This window comes from Diceros bicornis, chromosome 37 (assembly GCF_020826845.1).
Source record: "Diceros bicornis minor isolate mBicDic1 chromosome 37, mDicBic1.mat.cur, whole genome shotgun sequence".
In the NCBI taxonomy this organism is placed as follows: domain Eukaryota; kingdom Metazoa; phylum Chordata; class Mammalia; order Perissodactyla; family Rhinocerotidae; genus Diceros; species Diceros bicornis.
Genome location: NC_080776.1, coordinates 19004220 through 19028341, shown reverse-complemented (window position 1 = coordinate 19028341; position 24122 = coordinate 19004220). Strand labels below are relative to the sequence as shown.

At 38.6% G+C, this 24122-nt stretch overlaps 1 protein-coding gene across 2 annotated transcripts in view; it reads right to left on the bottom strand.

The window, feature by feature from the left end:
• Positions 1 to 24122, bottom strand: part of LOC131399107 (nuclear body protein SP140-like protein) — a 61482-nt gene that overhangs the window by 25735 nt on the left and 11625 nt on the right. For both annotated transcript variants that reach the window (XM_058533176.1, XM_058533177.1), the window contains exons 2-6: positions 10035 to 10197; positions 8740 to 8908; positions 6311 to 6394; positions 4874 to 4936; positions 1777 to 1926 (exon numbers count right to left, since the gene is read on the bottom strand). In XM_058533176.1, coding sequence (XP_058389159.1) covers positions 1777 to 1926; positions 4874 to 4936; positions 6311 to 6394; positions 8740 to 8908; positions 10035 to 10197 — 629 coding nt within the window. The remainder of the gene's footprint in view (positions 1 to 1776; positions 1927 to 4873; positions 4937 to 6310; positions 6395 to 8739; positions 8909 to 10034; positions 10198 to 24122) is intronic.

Genomic DNA, 24122 nt, shown 5'->3' with positions numbered 1-24122 from the left:
CAATTTCCTGCAGGAACAGTAATATAGCATATTTGAGAATGGGAATCTGCCCCATATCCTCTTGAGGTGTTTTGTAATATAAAGGATATACAGCACATTGTCTTTCTAAAGCAATAAAACTATTAATTTACTTCTGGCTTCAAACGTTTTGAATAAAGGATTATGAATGCTTGCTAGGAGTCCAGGCTGTTAGTTCTGCCTCTTCTGCTAACTTTCCATGTGAGATGTGTAAAAGATCCTTAAGTATTTATGTATGGGAGTTTCCATCTGTGGAATGGAGGAGAACAACAGTTGTCTGGTCTACTTTTTAGCTTATTGTAAACATAAAAGGATATATTATTTGAGAAGGTATTTTCAAATGTCACTCTATAGGCCAATGTCATGTTGGGGATCATCTGTCAAGAGCTATAAATTGAATTTGATGGTAATAACCAGAAGTCTTTTCTTCTGTCAATAATTAGAGAGTATGACCAGAGTCTTGAGTTTTGAACAAGTCTGTGACAAAATCAAGCAATGGCAGACTACCCCCTTTTTCTGCTCTCTACAAAAGAGACGGTGGGCAGGGGTGGAAATCACTACATAACCCAATACTTTGGGGGATAATATGTCTGGCAGCATGTAGTAAAAATGACACCGCCATTCAACGAGAGCCATCTTGTTAAGCCTGAATTTACAATGATTTCTTTCTTTGCATTTTTCAAAATGGCTGCATGAGATAAATGCAGAGAATGGGCTCCCAGGCTGTGGAGAGTGCTCAGAGTAAGATTCACCAGGAAACAAGAGCTCTGTAACTCAGACTCCTGATGTTTTGGAGCCCAGTGATGGCAGTCCTTACCCTCCTCAACAGGACCACTTCCCAGCTCAGAGTTCAAGCTCCCGGGGACACCTCGCTTGTACTGGACTCTGAAAAGTCATCATGTCTTATCATTGCAGAAGGAGAAAATGTCCTTTGAAGGTTTCAGTGTATGACAAAGGAATCAAGACAGAAAAACCTTGGGACGCTCTGACAGTGCAGGGCAAGAATGTCCCTCCCTCAGACCTCCATGATCTGCCTTTGTATTCACTTGACCTGTAGGTCAGTATTTTCTCTCACTGTCACATGAGCCTGAGGCTGAGAACATTTTACTGTCAGTGGGCATCTCTGCTTTGTCTTGGTCCTCCATTTTTTACACCGAATTCTCTTTCTTCTTTTACTTATCTTTATGGATTTGTTGTCATTGTTTTTATATGTGTATTTGTATATATTTTTAGGTCTTCTTCTGCTTCTCTCCCAGGGTAGTCATAGAAGTCTGATATTGAAGAAGGCAGATCTCCCACTTGGCTGCTTCCCAGAATGACTACATGAAACAGAGCCCCATCCATCCCCCTTCTAAAACTCCTTGGAATGTTCGTTTGAGGAAAAAAAATATTTTATTGTGTTTGAGTCATTGACTTCTTTGGGTTTATTTATTACAGACTTTAGCCTAACTAACTAATACAAAAGTCAAAATACAAACCATCTTAAATTAAGAGGTTGTGGGTTAAGTCATCTGCCTGATTTTTCAGTTTCTCCATTCTCTGCTACTTTTCCTATTTTCTCCTATTCTCTGTTTCTTATAATTGATGTGACATCTCTGTGCCTCTTCTGTATCAGTTTTGTCTTTCTATATAGTTTCTTCATCTCAGGAGTTCCCATCAGCACTAAGGGACTTCTCGTGTGCCATTGTCCATCACACCGAGTCCCTGCACCTGCCAGTTCCGCTCCCCACAGCATCAAACCCAGTCAGTCAGTCTTACCTGCTGGCTCAGACTTCCGGGCACATTGCTCATTTGCTGGTTGGCTTTCTAGTGCATCATTTTTGTCACTGGTTGTATCTTCTCTCTTTGCATTTATCTGTCCTGTTTCACAGAAGTGCTCTGAGAGTCCATCTTCAGGTGGGGTTGTACCTAAATGACATTTTGATTCATAGATATTTTATTTTCCCCCTGCATCAATTAGGGTCCAACAGAAAAATACAAATCACTCTCAGCTTTTAAAGCAGAGGGAATTTAATCTATGGGACTGGTTATACAGTTGATGGGAGAGCTGAGAAGTCCAAATGGAAGAATGCAGCAACCAGAAGAATTGTCAACAGGAAGCTATGGGAGGGACCAAGGGTGAGCCCAGAGTCCAGGGTCACTGGGTGAGTAGAAGTTGGACCATAGCTGGCCTGCTTGATGGGAGGTGGAGTCATGGGTGAAGTGCAGCCACTGCCAGAATTGCTGCCGGAGTCAGTGACAAGGCAATACTTGGATTGTCCCTTGCTCCCACTCTCCAATCTCTTGCTACTATCTCCCATGTCAGGAACCCAGCAGCAAGGGAGCTGGTCAGCCAGTCTGCAGAGGCCAGTGGCCAGAGATAGAGGGCAGAGTGGAGCAGGGGAGTGTAAAGAACGAATCCGTGGGTAACACCCCAGGACCAGCACATCCCTCTTCCCCCATGGTGAACCTCCTCTGCTCTTTATGGATTCCATCGACCCATCCCACTCTGTTCCCACCAACCTCTGTAGAGTATGAATGGATAAATATATTTTTCAGTGAAGATTGCATTGTTTTCATTTAATGATATTTTTCTAAACATAGTAATTTATGTAAAGTATGATTTAAAAATAATTCCCAAAGTTTTAATATGGGACATGGGCCCTGGTGCACGTTTTGTGCCACATCCACAGCTCCTTGGAGCCTCCCACTGGGGTGGTGGGCATGAGACACAGCCCTTCCCTCACCTGTGTGTGTCACAGCCAGCCATCTCTGCTGGGTCAGACTCTTGAACACACTTATTGGTGGTTTGTTGTACATCATTTGGGTTGTAGGTTGAAATTTCTCTCTTTATTTTCATTGCTCCCCATCACTGAGATGCTCTGGGATTCCATTTCCAGGCAGGGCTGCCCCAGACCACATTGTGAATTATAATTTCATTACTTCATCCCCTCATGTCCTACACACACACACACACACACACACACACGCACACACTGAATTTCTTCTCTTCTGCTCATTATGAGTCACAAGTCCATCCACTCACCTTTTTCTGTTCCCACCAGCTGCACTAGTAGATGAATGGCTATGAATTTGGATTCATGAATGTTGTTTTTTATATTTTTAAATAACTTTCTCAATAAACGTGATTTGATAAAAGTATAACTATGCTTTCAAAAGTCACTCTGATTTTGGGGCTGGCCCAGTGGTGCAGTAGTTAAGTTTGCATGCTCCACTTTGGAGGCCTGGGGTTCGCAGGTTTGAATCTCGGGTGCGGACCTACACACTGTTCCTCAAGCCATGCTGTGGCAGCACCCCATATATAAAGTAGAGGAAGATGGGCACAGATGTTAGTTCAGGGCCAATCTTCCTCACAAAAAAATACATAAATAAATCACTCTGATTTTTTTTTCTTTTATAAAAAGGTATTACTAATTTAGAACATCCTTCCTTAAATAACACACCCCAACTGGAAGCTACATGATAAGGGCCTTTCACAGTGCGGGAAGTTCCCTGAGACTCTTCTATGTTACTCATTTCCAAAGGAGAGTCATGGAATAAAGACATAAAATTCATTATAGACTAGTGTGCTCTAAGGACGGGGAACCTATCGCCCCCAGTTGATCTTCCTGGGCCAGAAGTTGGTGTTACTTTTATCACTGCTTCTACAGCCCGGGGAATAATTAAATCCACGACGGGCATCTATGAGAGAAGACAATCCCAAAGTTTACTGTAATGGTTAAAAGTTTAGACTCTGGCATCAGATACAAATTATGATGATAATTAAACATAGTAATAATAACAAATGCATGGAACACTGATGAAGTACCAGGCATGATTGTGCAAGCGCTACGTGACAGAACTTGTTTAAAATCTATCACCCAGAAGGATAAAGAGGATAAGTAACTTTCCTAAGATCACAGGGAGAATTAGAAGCCAGGTCATGGGCATCCAGACTCTGCTCTGACACTATCTTACAACCGAGTTCAATACAATTCTCAGTTCAGTGAACTTACACAAACAACCAGACTCTCTAAGCCAATTCTTTCTCCTCTGAAAAATGGGGATGATATGCCACCATTTTAAGCTGTTTGAGAAGATTAAAAAAAATATTACCTGTGTCACTATATGGGATATAGTCACTATATGGAATATGGGATATATGACTGATCAGAAAACTAAATCATTATGATAAATGTCTTAAATTTATAATATTTAAAATAACATTATATATTTTAATTATATTTAATTATAATTATATTAAATCATAATTCAGAAACTAAATTACTAACAGTGCTATAGATTAAGAGAAGTCAAGAGTCAAACAGTGGTTATTGGTTGCTAAAGTACCAAAGTGTTTTTGCGGTGACCCATCTAGTGTTCAAAGGGCAGCTCCTGGCCTGCTGCCCCCGGGATGACCGGAGAGGGTTTGTATGGGAGGCATATGGTGTCCATGGTCCCATGTGAGGGATGCAATGTGGGAGGTACTCTGCCCACATGAGGGACGCTCATCTCCCCATCCCCCATCACTCTCACTGCAGCGACGGCCACCTCTGGATGTGACCTCAAATCACCGAGGCAGCAATCAGATTCAAGCAAGACAGAGGCAGAAAACTGTGTAGCCAGGCACATGAGCAAAACGTCCAAGCCCAGAGCTGTCAGGAGCTGGCACCAAGTGCGTTTGAGGAGTGTGGAAGGAGTGACCTTTCCAGGCAACCCAGAGTACGACTAGTATCTAAATGCTTGGAGAAATTGCAGAGGCAAAGACTGACAATTCTGGGCAATCAGTGATATGCAGAAGCAGGCCCCCGTCAAAGCACATTCCAGAATGGGACAAGAATAGCAGAGGATCACAGAACAGTCAACAGGAACAGACCATGGTAAGAGGAGGATTCTGTGCAGGACCAGGTCAGGGTTCGATGAGAGTTTTCACCAATTCCTAGAGGGAATAAAATAGAAGTTTATTTCAGGAATTGAAGTATGGGCTGTGCCAATCTCCCCTAACCCCTTTTTAATAAAGGGAGTTGAAGATTCTTCCAGGGGTCAATACAATCAGTACAAGAGCCCATCAACCAGTACAGAGCCCATCTGACCTGGTGGATCTCACCCCACTCTTACCGTCAGACTTCATCCCCCAGAATGCGGGACTGGGGTCAGCTGCACCCCTGGTGGAGAGGGCTTGGCCAGGCCACCTCAGTGTGTCCTTCATGAGCCCCTCAGGTAACTACTGATGGCTTTTCTTGTTGCCCACAGCCATAGTGAACCTGCCTTTGTCCCCAGAGCTGCCCCCAATGGGTGGCTTTACCTTATTTCCTATAAAGTCCTAGTGCCTCGTCCCCACCCCTTTTCATACCACACCCTCCTTCTACACATCTGTTCTCTCTGTCTTGTTGGCCTTTCCATGAGGACTCAGTGTCTGATTCTCCTCCACTTCCTCCAGTGCCTGGTATTCTTTTTTCTGTGTCTTTCTCTCTGCATGTATTTCCTTATTTTTGTTTCATGTTTCTGTCTTTTCCATTAGATTGTCTGGATAGTGTACAGAGTTAAGAACACAGGCTATGGGTTCAGAATTCCTGGGTTCATCCTTGCTCATTTGACCTCAGCCCAACTACATACATGGTCTCTAGACTTCAGCTTCCTTATCTGCAAAATGGGCACATAAGTGATATTATCCTCCAATGGCGTCCATGAGCACTGAACTTACAACTGCCAGAGTAAATGCTTAGTCAAGTGAGATGTGAATAATATAGTTGTTTTTATTGTTTGTATCCTTTACCCCTTTCTCCTCTGTCATTTCCCCTCCTTTCTCCTCTCTCTCAAACTGCCCACATCCTCTTCTCCACATCTCCACCACTTTCTCTCTTCTCTCTATATGACTGCCTGTCTCCTTGAATAGTCCTGCTCTTAAACAACACACCTCACATTTAAATCGGTCCCTTTTTTTTTTGCTATCATCAAAGGCCTCCTCTTTGACATTGACCTTGGGCCGGTAGTTCTAGCCCTTCACAGCTTCACACTGATCTTCTCCTACAGGGACCTCTCTAAATCACAATTACTTCCAAGTAGTCATTCTCTTTAAAACTCGTTTACTGACACATTGGGTTCCTCTTCCTTTGTCTTGCTCATTGGATCAACAGTGTCTTATCAGAGCTATTCCTCCAGGATTTCTCATGCAAACACCCTCCCGCCTTCTCCATGCTCCTTCAACTTCACCTCCCTGATTCACAATCTCCCCTCAGGACTCAGACCCCCACCTCCCTTTCTCCTTTTCCTTGTAGCAGATGAGAATTGGTGTTTCTTAGGTCGCAATCACCTTGTTCAAGGCTTAGTTGGATATTAGGCTTCTCCTCCATCCTTTCTCCATTATTTTCTAGGGCAAAGTTTGTGTTTGAAATCACTGAAGGAGAGAGAGAAGGCAATTAGAGATCTCCATCAGAAACCAGGGACAACATGTTAAAATTGCACAGTTAGGAATTTCCAACCCTCGAGTCACTCAGAGCTCAGTGGGTCTGATCCTCATCATAAGGTTCCCCCATCATCCCTGAAACAGAAGAGAACCCCCAACAAGGGAGCCTCTATGTTTCCCACACAGAAAGGAGCCACTCAAATGTGAAAGGTAAAGGAGTACCGGAAATAGCATGAGGCTGTTACTCACATAAAAAAATTTTCAGATGGGGGGCCGGCCCGGTGGCGCAAGCGGTTAAAGTGCACACGCTCCACTGCAGTGGCCCGGGGTTTGCCGTTTGGATCCCGGGCGCGCACCGACGCACCGCTTGTTAAGCCATGCTGTGGTGGTGTCCCATATAAAGTAGAGGAAGATGGGCACAGATGTCAGCCCAGGGCCAGTCTTCCTCAGCAAAAAAGAGGAGGATTGGCATCGGTTGTTAGCTCAGGGCTGGTCTTCCTCACACACACAGAAAATTTCTGATGGCAGGGAAAGCATATATCAAAATAAATCATGGAAGTGAAATGTGTTTTCTGAACTGTTCAAACTGTAAGGAAGAAACAGAGGGGTTTCCTCAGGAGAAGAGCTATGATCCTAGAGAGATCCGTGTGTGTTAAAGAGAAAGCCCAACAGCTTGAAAGATGCAGCTAAAGAAAAGGTGTGTTTGTCTTAGTTGGGTAAGGGAGGATGAGTGGTTCCCAAAGTGAGAAACTGGAAGACACAGGGAGGAACTAGACAGAGCTCCAGGGGGGCCCAGATCCCAGGAACAAAGGAAAGACACTCTCTGAAAGCTATAATCGGGGAGTGCATATTGCTGCACTGGAGGACATCCCAAGATGCCTGGACCAGAGGCCCGAGAGGCTGCCAACGAGGAGAGATCAGGACACCAGTGCAGGGCTCCTACATGTAGGTGACCCAGCAAATGTAGGAGGAAGGAGATAAACCCAGAAGCCCAGGAATTGTGTCTCTGCGGGGAGTCCAGGGAGGAGGAGACACTGTGGGAGGTGGTGGGGTCCTTGCTGCCCCAGGGCTGGCCGGAGCTCCTCCTGGGACAATGAATCTATACTTACAAACTTTATAAACCTGTACTATCTCTTTGTTATCTAATAAATAAACTTCAAATTCCTTAGTTTTAGATGCCAGACCTTCCAAAACCTTTTTTCAAACTTATCCCTCTTGTGTCAGATCCCACAGTCTGCTTCTCACTGCCCGATGGAGACAAATCGAATTTGTCCTTATTTTGCAGACACCCTAGACCATTTTACACTCCATGACTGTTCTCATAGCATCCACCCTTCTCAGTTCATATAATCATTTTTCTTGTGAATTCTCCATCATTATTTGGAAATCTTGGTTGAGACCAAAGTATATTGGAAAAAAATGTTTTCTAGGAAAGTCAAAACAAAAATTATTGAAGGACATCTTCTTTAATGTGTACCAATTAAAAAGTAGAAATCATGCCTTTTGAAGAAAAAGTGGAGAATCAAACCAGTTTTGTACAGTGTCAAAAACAGTCTCTGACAGAGCAATTGGATTTATGATTATTTGATTAATGTTTGCTTCACCCCTTGTGGATAAAGAGTTAATAAAACTATTTCTCTTTCTTTAAGGGCAAATTTGACATTGGGTTAACTTTCTTGCTCATTTCTCTGGAAACCTGACAAAGTCTCTTCTGTGTTACTAGGCCCACACTGTGTTTAGAGTTAAAAACGACGCGTGAATGGTATATTGCATGTGGATGGGGAAGGAGGGTCTAGCTATGGACCAGAAGCCATACTTAGGTCTTCCTTCAATGTGATGACTCTTGTCACTCAGCTTGTCCTGCGTGGGGTCCCTGGATGTTATGACTATGGGTTGTTACATGACATATTGACTCCCATGGGCATGGTGTGCTAGACCAGTGTGGATCCTGCATTCACCAGTAAGCTGTCCCTTGAGGCAGGTAGTAGTCAACTGGGTAGACTGCTGTGTGGACTGCTGCAAGGGGTCCCACAGAGGAGGAGCAACTGATGCTGCCCAGTTGGGATGCTGTGTTTCCTGTCATTTGTCCTTCTAAGTAAATCACATGCCATGTGGCTCTGGCTGTCCTGTGAGTCTAAACGCCTAGTTAAGCAGATCTCTAGGTGGGTGTTGTGCCATAGCCCCTATAACATAAGCCTTAAGAAGGCTCATGATATGTGTGTTTTGTAAACTGCTATGTCCCCACTGCCCAGCACCACGTGTAGCATATGATAGGAGCTTAATACATACATGTCAAAAAAATTGGACATCAAAAAGTCAGTGATAAATCTAATTACCATTTTTGAAGCTTTCATAAATGTCCCTTAAATCAGGGTATTCCTGCATGTTGACCTTGCTGAATAACACTTGCAGAAGTGGCAGGTCAAAAGTCTTCTCCAGTTCACAGAGCACATTGTACACCACTTTATGTACGGGGACCAGGTTTCTACAAGAATTTTCACAATCCTTAAAAAATATTGAATAGAGAAAATATAAATACAGACTTGCAAGTTACATAAAAGCCCTTGAAAGTGATTTTACGGGTAATGTATTCCAATTTCTCTACATAGGTATGGTCTCATGGAAAGTTTTAGGATTTCTAGATATGGTATGCAGGATTTCTATATAATGTATGGCTACTAAGTAAAACAAGTAAATCCTTCCTCCTTAAAAATACCCATTTGTGAATCTGATCTCCTCACCCTCATCTAAATTAGATGTAAGGAGGAGCAACTTTGAAGAATAAAAGTGGGTTCAAAGTTAAATGTTGTGTGGCCCTTTAAGAACCTGGCCAAATGTTTTAGGAATAGACTTAGCAGGTGATGAGCAGTAGTTCTGTTGACTGGACAAGCTCTGAACTGACTTGGCCTGGCAGAACTCAAGGAAGCCAGGTGACAGTTCTCCCCTTTGTGAACTTGACCAAAGAGCAAGCATATTCATAGGGCAAAGGGAAGACTTGCATTTCTGCATGTCCAACAACGCCTGTTGCTAAAATTAACTCAAATTCCTAGACTGCAGAAACACAAAAAAAAAAAAAAAGAAAAGAAAACTGAAAACCATTGGAGTAAAGATAGCAAGCATCTTCTCCAAATTTGTCCTAACAAGACATCAGTTCCCTGTGGGTTTTAATGTTCTCAGATCTGAGCATTTAAATCGAAGTTCATTGAAATGAAATTCTTGTCAGTTATTGTCTCATTAAATCAACTCATTTAAATTATTCATTAATTTATTAAAATTACTTTTAATTCTTAGCTTATGCTATATTGTATGCATTCCTGCAAGGCACTATACATCTATGGAGCACACCTGCTTCAGATCCAGCCTATCTCCAATCTATTCAGACCAACTCCAGTGTGCACCATGGAGCACCCTTCCTTCAAGTTAGAAGCAGGACTGTCTATAGTGATGCCTGCTTCTCCTCTCCTTTTTTACATATAGGAAGGAACACTTACAGTAAAAATTGAAAAGGTCTCCTACTCATAGGAGACTCCTCAATTGGCCAGTTGTGCCCTGACGTTTGGGTCCAGGATATCAAAGCATAACTTAGTTTGGGGCTGGTTTACCAGACCGTGACATAATAAACCTCACTTACTTCATACATTTTTTGGGTGATGAGCTCTTGGTCACGGAGGCCCTCAAGGAAAGGAAATGTTTTTTTTATCGCACTTGAAATCTCCAGCTTATGTCTTTTGAAGTGCATGAGTAGAGACACAAAGCCAGGCCTGTCTTCTACGTTCTGGTCTTCTGTGGACGTTCTACGGAGAGAAGATACCACGAGAAAATGGTCATCAAGATTTTGAGATGCTTGTGGAGGCTGTGAAATTATATATATGAAGGCTAGGCTTTGAAGAACCAATATATATAAAATAAGTGGTCCTGAGTAGAGACCAGAACAAGCAATAAACAAAGATATAATAGAAGAAAGCATGGAGGTTAAGAAAGACTTATACATAGGACTGAAAAAGTTGTTTGTCCCAGCCCAAGCCTTTGTAAAGATATCTCCTCCTAAACAGAACAGCAGTATTTTGTTAATTAAAAAATCTTCTTAATTTATACAAAATTGAGATGGAGTAAACAGTTCATCCACTGTTGGAATGCAATTCCTCCACTGAGGAATAAAAAAATGGAATAATAATAGAATCTAACTTGAAAGTGCATCTTAAGTAACAAGCAAGAAAAAATAAATCTCAAAAAGATAAAAACAAGGTGTCCCCTCCATGACCTATAGTTAAGAGAAATACCATCCTCCATTATAAGACTAGTTCATAAATGATAAGATGTGATTTGATAATGATATAGTATGGTATAAGTGGAGAATTTCACAAGGATATCAATTATTTCTCCTGGGACTTCTGCATTTTGTTAATATAAATCTATCTACACTATTTTCATACATAGTGAATCTTTTTAGGCAACTGAATTTCAGAAATTGCTGCTCTTTCCTGTAAAAGTAATTCAAACCCGAGTCACTAATTCTGGTTCTCAGTCGATCATTTTATTGCTCTGATAATAATGGTTTAGTCAACATCTTGTATTCCTCAATATTATGAAGATTCATAAGCTTTCTTTGTAAACACAGAAGAGAATTATTGACACTTCCCAGTACCTAACATGCACCAAGGAAAAATAATGTCACACTATTGTGTTGAATTCCATTTAAAAAAAGTTTCTGGTTAAAGATTGCAGACTGTAAAGAAGTATTCGTCTTTTCTTTTGTTAAAAAACCCCACTAAAATGATAATAAGGAACTGGGTTCACAATTACAAAGAGAATGGCAGGGGACAATAAACAGATGAGAGATTTCAACCCAAATCTATAAGACAAAAAGTGGTCAGAGGAGCACTAATTGCTATTGTAGGTGAAGGATACTCCCAGGAATCAGGAAGCAACCAATGTGCCTTGTGGAATCCTGAAGAGGCAGTGGAGATTATAAGGGAGTCATGATGCCGAAAACTAAAATGTTGTTTGAAAAATGAAGAACAGAACAGTGCACCTTCTACCTCTCAACCCACCTGGAGCCAGGCAGCCTCTCAAAGGCAAACATTGCTGTCCTTCCTATCACCATATGTTACTTTTGCCTGTTACTGGATTTCATATATGGAATAATACATCATATATACTTGTGTGCCTCATTCCTTTTGCTCATCATCTATGTTGCTGGAAGAATAGAAGTTTATTTCTTTCTGTTGTTGAGGGTATTCCAATTGTGTGGATCTACCACAATCTGTGTATTCATTTTCCTGTTGATGGACATTTGGGTTGATTCCAGTTGGGGACTAGCATGAATAAAGCTGCTCTTCTTGTCCAAGTCTTTGTGGCATGATGTTTTCACTTCTTTTGGGTAAATAACCAGGAGTGGAATTGCTGGATTATTGTGTAAGTGTATGTTTAACTGTTTCAGAACTTGCCAGACTGTTTTCAAAGTATATTAGAAATAGTCTTTCTAATTTAACCATTCTAGTGTGTGTGACGTGGTTCTTATATAGTTTTAATTTGTATTTCTTTAATACATGATGATGTTGAACACATTTTCATATGCTTATTGGCACTTTATATATATTCTTTTGTGAAGTGTTTGTTCAGGTCTTTGGCCCATTTATATTATTGGGTAGTCTTTTACTTACTAATGTGTAGGAGTTCATTACATATTATGAATAGAAGTGTTTTATTTGATATACGTATTGTGGACAGTTTTTCCCAGTTTGTGGCTTGCCTTTCATTTTTTTAACCATGTTTTTTGATGAGGAGAAATTTTTAATTTTGATGAAGTTCAATCTATCAAAATTTTTTTGTGGTAAATGACCTTCAGTGTACTCTCTAATAAATCTTTATATACCCCAAGTTAATGAAAATATTCAAAAAAACAATGGGTCTATTTCTGGATTTTCTATTCTGTACCATTGATCCATTTGTCTATCTTTATGTTGCTAGCATATTGGCTTAAAAACTATAGCTTACAGAAAGTCTTGAATTCAATTAGGAAAAGATTGTCTTGGCTTTTCTAGGTCTTTTGGTTTTCCACATGTCTTTTAGAATCCATTTGTCAATTTGTACAATAAAAGTCTTTTGTATTTTTATTTGGTTTGTATTGACTCTATAGGTAAATTTGGTGAGAACTGACATCTTAACCATATTGAATTGTGCTATGTTAATGTTGTACAGCTCTCCATTTATGCAGTTTTCCTTAATTTTAGCTAGCAGTGCTTATGATTTCAGTATAGATGTCGTGCACATCTTTCATTAAACTTATTTCTAGTTATTACATTCTTTTTGATGCTACTTTAAATGGTATTGATTTTTAAATTGTTTGTTACTATTGTATAGAAATAGAATCGGTTTGGAAAAATATTAACCATATATTCATAACCTTCCTAAATTCACCTGTGAGTTCTAGCAAAGTACTGTAGATTTCCCTTGGCTTTTATAGAAAACAATCATGTCATAGCAATAAAACTCTTTTACTTCTTCTTTTCCAAAAATTATCTCTTTTTCTTGTCTTATTGCAATGGTACAAGTCTAAATACAATGTATTTAATGTAAATTTAATTTAATTTAATTTAAATACAATTTAATTTAATTTACATACAATTTAATTTAATTTAGTGGTGAGAGCAGACTTGTTTGTCTTGTTTCTAATCTTAGAGAAAAAGCATTCAGTATCACTGTTAAGTATAATGTTTTCTCTACATTTTTATGTATATATATAATATGTATTTTTTTTATGAGATTGAGGAAGTTTCTGTCTATTCCTACTCTGTTGTGAGTTTTACTGTGAACAGATGTTGAATTTTATCTAATGTATCTGCTGAGATATTCCTATGGTTTTCATTTTTTATTCCTTAATTTGGTGAATCACATTGATTTCTGGAACCTCTTCTTTAGTAGGAACTGATAACCACAAGTCAACAGACATTTGAGGAAATTTTCCAATATCAGAATGAAAGAATAACATAAAAAAAAGAGAAAAATGTTACCTTAGGAGAAACAGAGATAATACAGGAAACAGGAGAAAGCGTCCCCAAAACTAATATTTTTAGAGAGATTTCAGAATACTTGTTGCACTCCATGTTGCTAAGAAAAAAGAACTACCAGAGAAATACATAGTGGTCTTAGATATTTTTAAAAAATAATTTCAGAAATAAAAAAATAATTAAAATGGTTAAATAAAACTGAGGAAATTTCCCACAAAATTATGTAAAGAGATTAAATGGAAAGAAAAAGTAAACTTAAGAGAAATATGAGACTAAGGATTAATTTAGGTAATCTAATAGCCCTATAATCAGAGTCAAGACAGCTAGACAGGGGAAAAGGAGATACCATAGAGTGCAAGGAGATGAATTTTTTGAAAGGGCACATTAGGAACTTAGGAAATGAATTTTAAAAGAACCACCAAGGCATATCATTATGAAATGACAATACCCAATAAACAAAGAGAAGAACTTAAAAGCTTCCAGAACGAATCAATAAACTGGTCACCTATAGAAGAACGATGGCAAGAATAGCTTGAGACATCTCATCAGTAACAGTGACTGTAGAGCCAGCCCTTCAAAATTCAGAGTGAATCAGAACAACTTCAGACACGTAGGGCTGAGAAATTTTACTTTACAAACACCCACTTTGGGTGATTTTCCTAAAATTTTCTTTATGTGCATACAAATACACACATATAAAATGTTTAAAAGGTAATTTTATACATGCTCTGAGATTTTAATGCAATCACCATTCTACTTTTTATTTTTTGCTTGTTTCCAACCACATCTTTCCTTCCTTTCTATCCACTTCACTATCCTCACTCCTCCCACATAATCCATTTTGATAACTTTGCATGTATTCTTCCCTAAATTCCCCATAAGTGTATAATTCTATCTACCTATATCTATATCCTACCCATACTTACAGAGTTTTTTTTGTCATCATATTATATTACGATATTATATGATTTTCTTTTTCTGTATTATATGCTTTTTTTCTGTATCAAATTTGTCTTATATATTAATACCTTGAAAAAAATCTCCAAGTCATCTAGTGTGGATGTAGTTTATTTACTTATTTATTGATTGATTTGCTTATTAATTTAGTGAATGTATAATATTCAGCAGCACCCACATACTCTTAGGAAAATACATTAGGATGAATTTCAGAAAAACATGGAAGTAAACCAGCAATGAGGAAGATACAAAAATCAGAAACCAATGGATCCAACCCAGGAGACAGTAAAGGGAAGTACAAAACGGGAGCCTGGGAGCAGACCAAGAACATAAACATCTCAGATTGGAGCAAGTGATGATTACAGCATATAGATAAGTACAATGAATCACAGCACTATGATTAGAGATGGGAAGGAGGAATTGGAAATACTCTGTTATAAGGTACCTGCATTACAGGTGAAGTACTATACAATGTATATTGCAAACTCTAGGCAACTACTAGAAACATTCAAAAAGAAGTACAATTGATATGTTAACAGAAGAGATAAGACAGAATCATATAAAATGCTAAATTAAAACCAGAGAAGGCAGAAAAATAGGAAGAAAAAAAGAAACAAAGAACAAATACAATGAATAGAAAACAGTTACAAACATGATAGATATTAATCCAATATATCAATAATTGCTTTTAATGTGAATGGTCTAAATACTCCAATTAAAAGACAGATATTGTCAGAGTGACTGAAAAAAAAATAGAAAACTATATATTGTCAACAAGAAAAACCCTTTAATCAAAAGATAGATGGAGTTGCTATATTATTGTCAGACAAAGAAAATTCAGAACAAGAAAAATTATGAAGGAGAAAGAAAGCATTATATATGAAACAGAAGTCTGTTTTCCAAGAAGACTTTACAATCCTTAACGTGTATTTATGTAAATACACAGCATCAAACTATGTAGGGTAAAAATTGATAGAAGTAGAAATAGACAAATCCACTATTACAATTGGATACTTGAATAATCCTCTTTTAGTAATTTATAGATCAGGCAGGTAGAGAACCAATAATACAGTTGACCTGAACATCACTACCAATCAACTTGATCTATTTGACATTTATAGAGTACTCCATCCAACAACACGGAATATACATACTCCTGAAGATCACAGGGAAAATTCACCCTCACCAAGATAGACCACATTCTGGGTCATAAAACACACCTTAACAAATTTAAAAGAGTAGAAATCATAAAGAGCATGTTCTCAGACAACAAAGGAATTAAACTAGAAATCAATAACAGAAAGATAGATGGAAAATTCTCAAATACTTGGAGATTGAAACATATATTTCTAAATAACATATGGGTCAAAAAAGAAGTATCAAGGGAAATTTTTAAATATTTTGAACTAAGTGAAAATGAACATACAACTTATCAAAATTTGGGGATGCATAAAAAGCAGTGACTAGTGAGAAATATATTCCATTAAGTGCATATATTAGAAAAGAAGAAAGATCTAAATTTAAAAACCTAGGGCCGGCCCCGTGGCATAGCAGTTAAGTGCGCGAGCTCTGCTGCTGGTGGCCCAGGTTTGGATCCTTGACATGCATCAAGGCACCCCTTGTCAAGCCATGCTGTGGCATCATCCCATGTAAAGTGGAAGAAGATGGGCATAGATGTTAGCCCAGGGCCAGTCTTCCTCAGGAAAAAAAGGAGGATTGGCATGGATGTTAGCTCAGGGCTGATCATCCTGACAAAAAAAAAAAGAAAATCTAAGTGTCCTACTTAGGAAACTAGAAAAAGAAGAGCACAAAAAGAAAAGAAAAGAAAAAAAAAGAAAAGAAAACGATGCTCCAAAATCAGCAAATACAGTAAACATTGAAATGAGGAGGTCATTCAAATACAAGACTCCAATGCCTACCATTACCATGATTATTTTATGTATGTTTTTAGAAGTTTTAGTTAATGCACTAGGATAAGAAAATGAAGTCATTGGTATAAATACTAAAATAAGATACAACATTTTATGTCCTGTAATTATATACATAGAAATCCTAGAGACCTAACTAAAATCCATAAGAACTAGAAAAAGAATTTTCCAAGGAACATGAATAGCCAAGACTTGGAAGCAACCTAAGTGCCCATCAAGGGACGAACGGATAAAGAAGATGTGGTATATATACACAATGGAATACTACTCAGCCATAAGAAACGATGAAATCCAGCCATTTGTGACAACATGGATGGACATTGAGGGTATAATGCAAAGTGAAATAAGTCAGAGGGAGAAGGTCAAATACCATATGATTTCCTTCATTAAGTAGTAGATAATAACAACAATAAACAAACACATAGGGACAGAGATTGGATTGGTGGTTACCAGAGGGGAAGGGGGGAGGGAGGAGGGTGAAAGGGATAATTCGGTACATGTGTGTGGTGATGGGTTGTAATTAGTATTTTGGTGGTGAACATGATGTAATCCATGCAGAAATAGAAGTACAATGATGTACACCTGAAACTTTTACAATGTTATAAACCAATGTTACTGCAATAAACAAAAAATTAAAAAAAAAAAAGTGTGGAAAAATATTTTCAACATATAGGACAAAGGGTAAATATATCTGATATACAAAGACTCCGCCTATTAATGAAATATGACAAATAACCCCAAAGAAAGCGGGCCTGAACAGGCAAGTTAAGGAAGAGAAAATGAAAATGTCCGATAAATATATGAATACATACAAACTAAAACATCAATGAGAAACCATTTCTCACTCATTAGATTGGCAAATACAATATCATAAGTGACACCGTAGTGTGGGAGAAAATTCAGAGAAACCGACATTCATTGCTGGTATGAGCATGAATTGCTAAAGTCTTTTCAGAGAAGATGTGGCAATATCTGCTAAATTTTAGGATACACTACAGATTGACCCAGAAGTTAGTCCCGTTTTTGGAACCTATCCTATGAAAATAAAAGCACCAAGATGCATCTTATAGAAACAAGAGCTTCAGGACTTTCAGAGGCTCCCCATTTCCCCAGAGTAGAAGCCAAGTCTTTACAGAGTTCAAAGGGCCTGAAATGATCCAGCCCTTCTCTCCTGTCCCCTAGCTCACTACTCACCGGCCAACCCTCCTCTTTGCTGTTTCTTGAGTACACCAGGCACACTATGGCCCTAGGAACTTGGTGCTGACTGTCTCCTCTGCCTAGTTTGTTCTTTGTCCAGAAATTCATGTCGTGAACTAACCCCCTCATCTCTTTAAGGTTCTTCCTCCATCTCACCTTCTCAATGAGGCCTGCTTTGACCAACCTACTAAATACCACAACCACATCCTCCCACCCTGCCCCCATACTCCCAACCCCTTAATCTATCTCTATTTCTTTTTTTACTATGTCCTATCCCTCCCTAATATATTGAATTACTTGCTTATTTATTTTATTTAGTGTTTATTGTCTTATTAATTGACTGTCTTCTCCCAAAAATATATATGCCATTAGGACAGGGATTTTTGTTTGTTTCGTTTATTGATTTTTCTTGAGTACCTGATACACAAAGATGCCAGTAAATGTTTGCTGGTTAGATGGCCCTAAGTACACAAATATTTATTGAAGCATTGTTTTTGGTAGCAAAACCCAACAATAACAACGTAGTATGACCCCCAAACCTGAAAACAACTTGATTGTCCATTTGGCTGAATGGTTGAGTAAACTATGGTGAATCCATAGTGGTAGAATATTACATACTTTTTTTTCTACTAATTTGGATAGAAGTCATAGTTTTATTGATGAATAAGAACATCAAGTTCAGATTAATATATTATGACCCCATTTTTATGCAAATCAGACTCCTAAAAATCTTTTATTTGTGTGTAAACTTTGGAACAAATGTTGAGACGCTCATGAAATGCTACACCCCAGGTTGTTAACACTGGTTTAGTTAAGAGTTCCACCCAGATCCCTTCAGATCCATTTTTACCACTTTTTGGTCACATCAGAGGAAATAAAAATAACAGAGCCAACAGAACAAGACTTTAGAGTAAGTATATTTAATACTCCCACAACTTATGAGATAACATTGTCTCTATAAGACAATTAACCAAGAAACTTAGAAACTTAAATGTTGAGTTTTCAAATTTAAGAATAAAGGTAGCCAAAATTGGGGCTGGCCTGGTGGTGTAGTGGTTAAGTTCATGTGCTCCGCTCTGGCTGCCCGGAGTTTGCAGGTTCAGATCCTGGGAGCGGACCAACGCACCACTTGTCAAGCTGTGCTGGGGCAGTGTCCCATATAAAGTAGAGGAAGATGGGCACAGATGTTGGCCCAGAGCCAATATTCCCCATCAAAAAGAGGAGGATTGGCAATGGATGTTAGCTCAGGGCTAGTCTTCCTCACAAATAAATAAATAAACAAATAAATAAAGGTAGGCAAAATAATAAAATATTTATGAATAAATTTAACAAGCAGAGTGCAAGACGCGCTGAAAACTATAAAACAATGTGGAGAGAAATTAAAGATCTAAATAGATACTGTCCATGTTCATAGATTGGAAGGCTCAATATTTTTAAGACGAAAATTTTCCCCAAATTGATCTATAGATTTAAGGCAATTCCTATCATAATCTCAGCAGGACCTTTTGCAAAAACTGAGAAACTGATCCTAATGCTTATGTGGAAATGAAAAGGACACAGAATAGTCGAAACAAGTGTGAAAAAGAAAAACAAAGATGGAGGATTTATACTTTCTGATTTCAATACTTGTTATAAGGCTACATTAATCAAGACAATTTAGATACTGGCATAAAAAATAGAAATACGGATCAATGGAACAGAATCGTGAGTGCAGAAATAAACCTTTGTTTTTTTGGTTAATTTATTTTCAACAAAAGTGCCAAGGCAATTCAATGAGGAAAAGATAGTTTTTTCAACCAAGGGTGCCAGGACAATTGGATATCCACATGTGCCAAAATTTGTTTAGGTATTTTGTGATCCTTACTAGCTGGAAGGAAGAGAGATGGAGCATGAAGTTATTTCCAGGAATGGGTGCCAGACACGGTTTGGCTCAGCTGTACTTAATGATTCTCACTCCTATACAAACCTGTTCCCAGACCTGCCCTGACAAGCCAGGATCAGAACGCTGCCTTCTGAAAGGAATGTGAAAAGATTAATTTATACCTTTACCTCACACCATACAAAAATGTCAACTCAAAATGGAACATAGACCTAAACGTGAGAGGAGGACCAGCTTCGTGGGCACGCACCCTGTGCTTGGTTTAATGCTCTACTTTCACGGTTTTGAAATTCTTAATGATTTTTGAAGGAGGGTCCCCCAACTTTCATTGTTCACTGAATCTCACATATTACGTAGCTGGTCCTGTGTAAGAATGAAAATGATAAAACTTTTCAAAGGATATATAGGAGAAAATCTTTATGACTGGGTTAGACAGAAAGGTAGATACAACACCAAAAGCGTGATCCATAAAAGAATAAATTGATAAAATGAAATTAAAAATATGTAATCTTTTGTGATTCAAAAGACACCATTAAGAAAATGAAAAGACTAGTCACAGTCTGGGAGAAAATATTAGACAATCACATTTCTAATGAACGACTTATATCCAGATATGTGAAGAATTCTTTCAACTCAGTAAGAAGACAAACAACCCAATTAAAAAATGAGAAAATGATTTGAATAGATATTTCTCCAAGGAGATAAATGGAAAGCAATAAACACATGAAAAGATGCTCAACATCGTTAGTCATTAGGGAAAAAGCAAATTATACCCATAATGAGATACCAATGCATACCCACTGGAATGGCTACAAAGACATAAGATAAAAAGTATTAGTAATACTTTTTTGGGAAATACTTTTTTTGGGAAAACTAGAGTCCTTACATAATGCTGGTGGGAAGTAAAATGGTGCTTCAGAATCACTGTAAGACAGTTTCTTAAAAAGTTAAACATAATGTTACCATATAACTCAATAATTCCACTCCCAAGAACCTATCTAGAAATGAAAGCATAGGTCCACACGAAGACTTGTATGCAAATATTTATGGCAGTGTTTTCCATAATAGACAAAAAGTGGAAACAATCCAAATATCCATCAATTGGTGAATGAAAAAATAAGATGTGGTGGATCCATACAATGGAATACTATTCAGCAATAAAAAGGAATGAAATACTACTATATGTACAACATGGATGAACCTCAAAAACATTATGCTCAGTGAACAACACTAGATGAAAAAGACCACATAATGTATGACCCCATCTATATGAAATGTCCAGAAAAAGGAAATCTACAGAATCAGAGAGTAGACTAGTGGTTACCTCGGGCTAGAGGCTAGAAATAGGAATTGATAGCAAATAGCCATGAGCAAACTTTTTGAGGTAATAAAAATGTTCTAAATTTGGATTGTGGTTATGTTTGCAGAACTCTATAAATTTACTAAAAGTCACTACATTGTACAGTTAAAACAGGTAAATTTTATAGCATGTAAATTATACCTCATTAAAGCTATTTTAAAAAATAAAGGTAGGTGTGTTAATAGCTGAATAGCCTCAGTTGAAGAGTAAGCTAGTTAACCACATTTCCTTTCTGGAATGCAAGAAAATAAAATGTATGGAAAATTTGAAAAAATTAAGACATATTGCATAACTTAATATTTTATTATTCTACCAATGGGAATTCCAGAAGGAGAGAAGAGAAAAAATGAGCACAAGGAAATCAAATAAAAAGAGGAAAACTTTTCTCAGTTTGGCCGCTAGAACCTTAACTAAAAAGTCTCATCAAGTGCAGAGAATGAATATTTAAAACCTATCTAGATATGTTATAGTGCAAATCTAGAACATGAAGGATAACAAACAAATCATAGAGGTTCCAGAAAGTAAAAGCAACTTACTCTCAAAGGAACGAAAATCTGATAGAAGTTGCAGTTTTCATATGCAACACTGAATGGTGGAAGACAATGAAGAAAAATCTCCAAATTTTTAGGTGAAAAATCATTCTGAACCGCAATGCTAAAGACACATAAATACTCATTCATGTATGAAAGTGAAGTGACGATATTTTCAGACCATGAGGACTTGAAAAGTTTATGAAGGGAATAGGAAGAAGGAGGAGAGAAATAAAATGAAGTTCCAGTGTTTAGCTTAGGAAATGATCCCAAATAACTCCAGACATTGAGAGAACAACGTGGGTCTAATTATGTTTATTAAAAATTTAATTTTAACTGAAAAAAGAAGACATCACTTCCAATTCAAAGGCCAGTTCTCAGTCCTCCTCTTCCTCCATCCCTCAGCCTTATTGACATTATTGTTCACTTCTTCCTTCTGGAAGTGCTTTCTTCATTTGGCTTCTGAGATGCCATGTTTGTGGCTTTCCTGCTGCCTCCTTGGCTATTTCTTGTGCTCTTCCTGCACATATTGGACTGCCTCAGGGCCAGTCCTTTGCCCTCTTCTCTATCTGCACTCCTTCCCTATGTAATCTTGTCTATTCCCACAGCTTCGAATACCAGCCACACATGGACAATCCCCAAGTGTGCGTCTCTACCTTATGTCTCTTCACTGGACTCCAGATGTATATTCAAGCATCTCTACTTCAACAACACTGGTAGGCTTTTCCCACTCTGCCAGGCAAGAAGTTATCACTAATCTCTTGATTCCTCACCTCTTGAAACCTTCTCATTCTCTAATTTTTCCATTTATAGGATTTAGCAAATACATATAACACTTACTAAATGCTAGACATAATCCCAAGCATTTACATATGTTAACTCATTGAATCCTGACAGAACTTATGAGATATATGCTATTACTGTCCCATTTTACAGATGAAGAAACCAAGGAACAGAGATGTTAAGCAATTTTCCCAAAGCCATATAACTGTTAAAAAGCAGAATGAAGCTTTGGACCAGAGTCCAGGCCCTTTATCACTACACAATTTTGCCATCCAGGCAAATGATAACTCTATCCTTCAATTTCTTTGGATAAAACATTTGGAGCCTTCTATGACGCCTCTCTTTCTCTCACATTTAGCATTTAATCCATCTGCAATTGTCCTTGGCTCTACCAGAGAAGTCTATCCAGCATCCCATCCCTTTTCTTTACATCTATTGCATCAATCTGGTCTCAGCCACCACCATCTCCTACATGGACTATTGCAATACCTACTAACTAGTATCCCTACTTCCACTCTTGCCACACTGCAGCTGTTCTCCAAACACCAAATATAAACAGAGATCTTTTAAAAACTGAAACCAGATACTTTCTCTCTACTGAAAACCCTCCAATGGCTCCCCATTTCATTTTGAATAAGATCTAAAGTCTTGACCATGACCTACAAGAAACTACATAACTATCTCTTGGAAACTCTCCAGCCCCATTTCCTGCCCCTCCTCTTCTAGATCATTGCCCTTTGACACCCTAACCTCTTAGCTTTCTTCAGATATTCCAAGTATGTTTCCACACCTGATCTTTCATTGGCTGTTTCTTCTGCTTAGAACATTTCTTCAGAAATTTGCTTGGTGCTTTTCCTCAATTTATTCAGGACTCTCATCAAATATCAACCCTTCATTAAGCCCTCCCATGACATCCTGTCTAAAACAGTACCCTCATGGAGTGACATCAGCATCATGGCAGAGTGAGTTGTTCCTTTTGTCTCTCCCCTCTATGTTACAACTAAATGGACATTCATTAACCAGCAAAGGATTCCCTACATAGTACAATAGAATGCCTGAGAGATCCACACAGCCATAATCTGAAGGTGGGGGGACTGGGTCCCCAGGAAGCAGTGGAACTAGGTGAGTGGATCCCTTCCCCCTTCCTGGTGGCAGCAACATAGGTCATGGGTCCTCACACAGTGGCTGGCACAGATTGTAAGAGGAGGCAGGGGCAGACAGGCCTGTGCATGAACACTTTCAGAGTTGCCGCCCTGCCCACAGAAATGCCCATTGTGCCCTGGTGGTCCTGCCTGTGGGAATGCTCCATACAAGGGTTGTGGCTCTACACCTGTGAAGGAGCCCTCACCAAGTGCAGGAGCTCAGCCAAACCCCCCGTGAGTGCAGAGCTGGCCTGCACACATGAAAGAAAGTGCCCCTGCCCTCCCACCTAGCTCACCAGGACAGCCAATCCCCTGCCAAATGCAGCAGTCCTGCATCAGAGTGACCTGCTGGTGGAGTACAGAGGCCCTACATGCACATGCATGTGGGACCTGCCATGCTGCTGTGGCCAGAGCGCAAACACAGACTGGCCCTACTGGCACAACTTCCAGCAGGTGGCACAGGATCAGAAAACACAGCTCTTGCCTCCCCCTTCAGCAGTGGCAGGTGGAATCTGCTACCTGATACTACCGCAAATGTGCTGGCAAAGGATCAGTTCATCAAAGACCATGAAAAACTACAGTTACACTTCAGAGAAGAAGGAAAATGACAAGTCTCCTGAAATCATAGAAATTTACAATATAAATGACAGAGATTCAAAATAGTTGTCACAAAGAAACTCAATGAGTTACAAGAAAATTCATAAAGACAGCTCAATGAGCTCAGAAATAAAATTAATGAGCAGAAGGAATACTTCACCAAAGGGATTGAAACTCTAAAAAAAAAGAAACAGAAATTCTGGATATGAAGAACACAATTAATGAAATAAGAAATAATCTGGAATCCATTAAAAGTAGAGCTGACATTATGCAGGACATAATTAGTGATTTAGAGGATAGAAATAAAGAAATGCTTTGGATGGAGGAGGAGAGAGA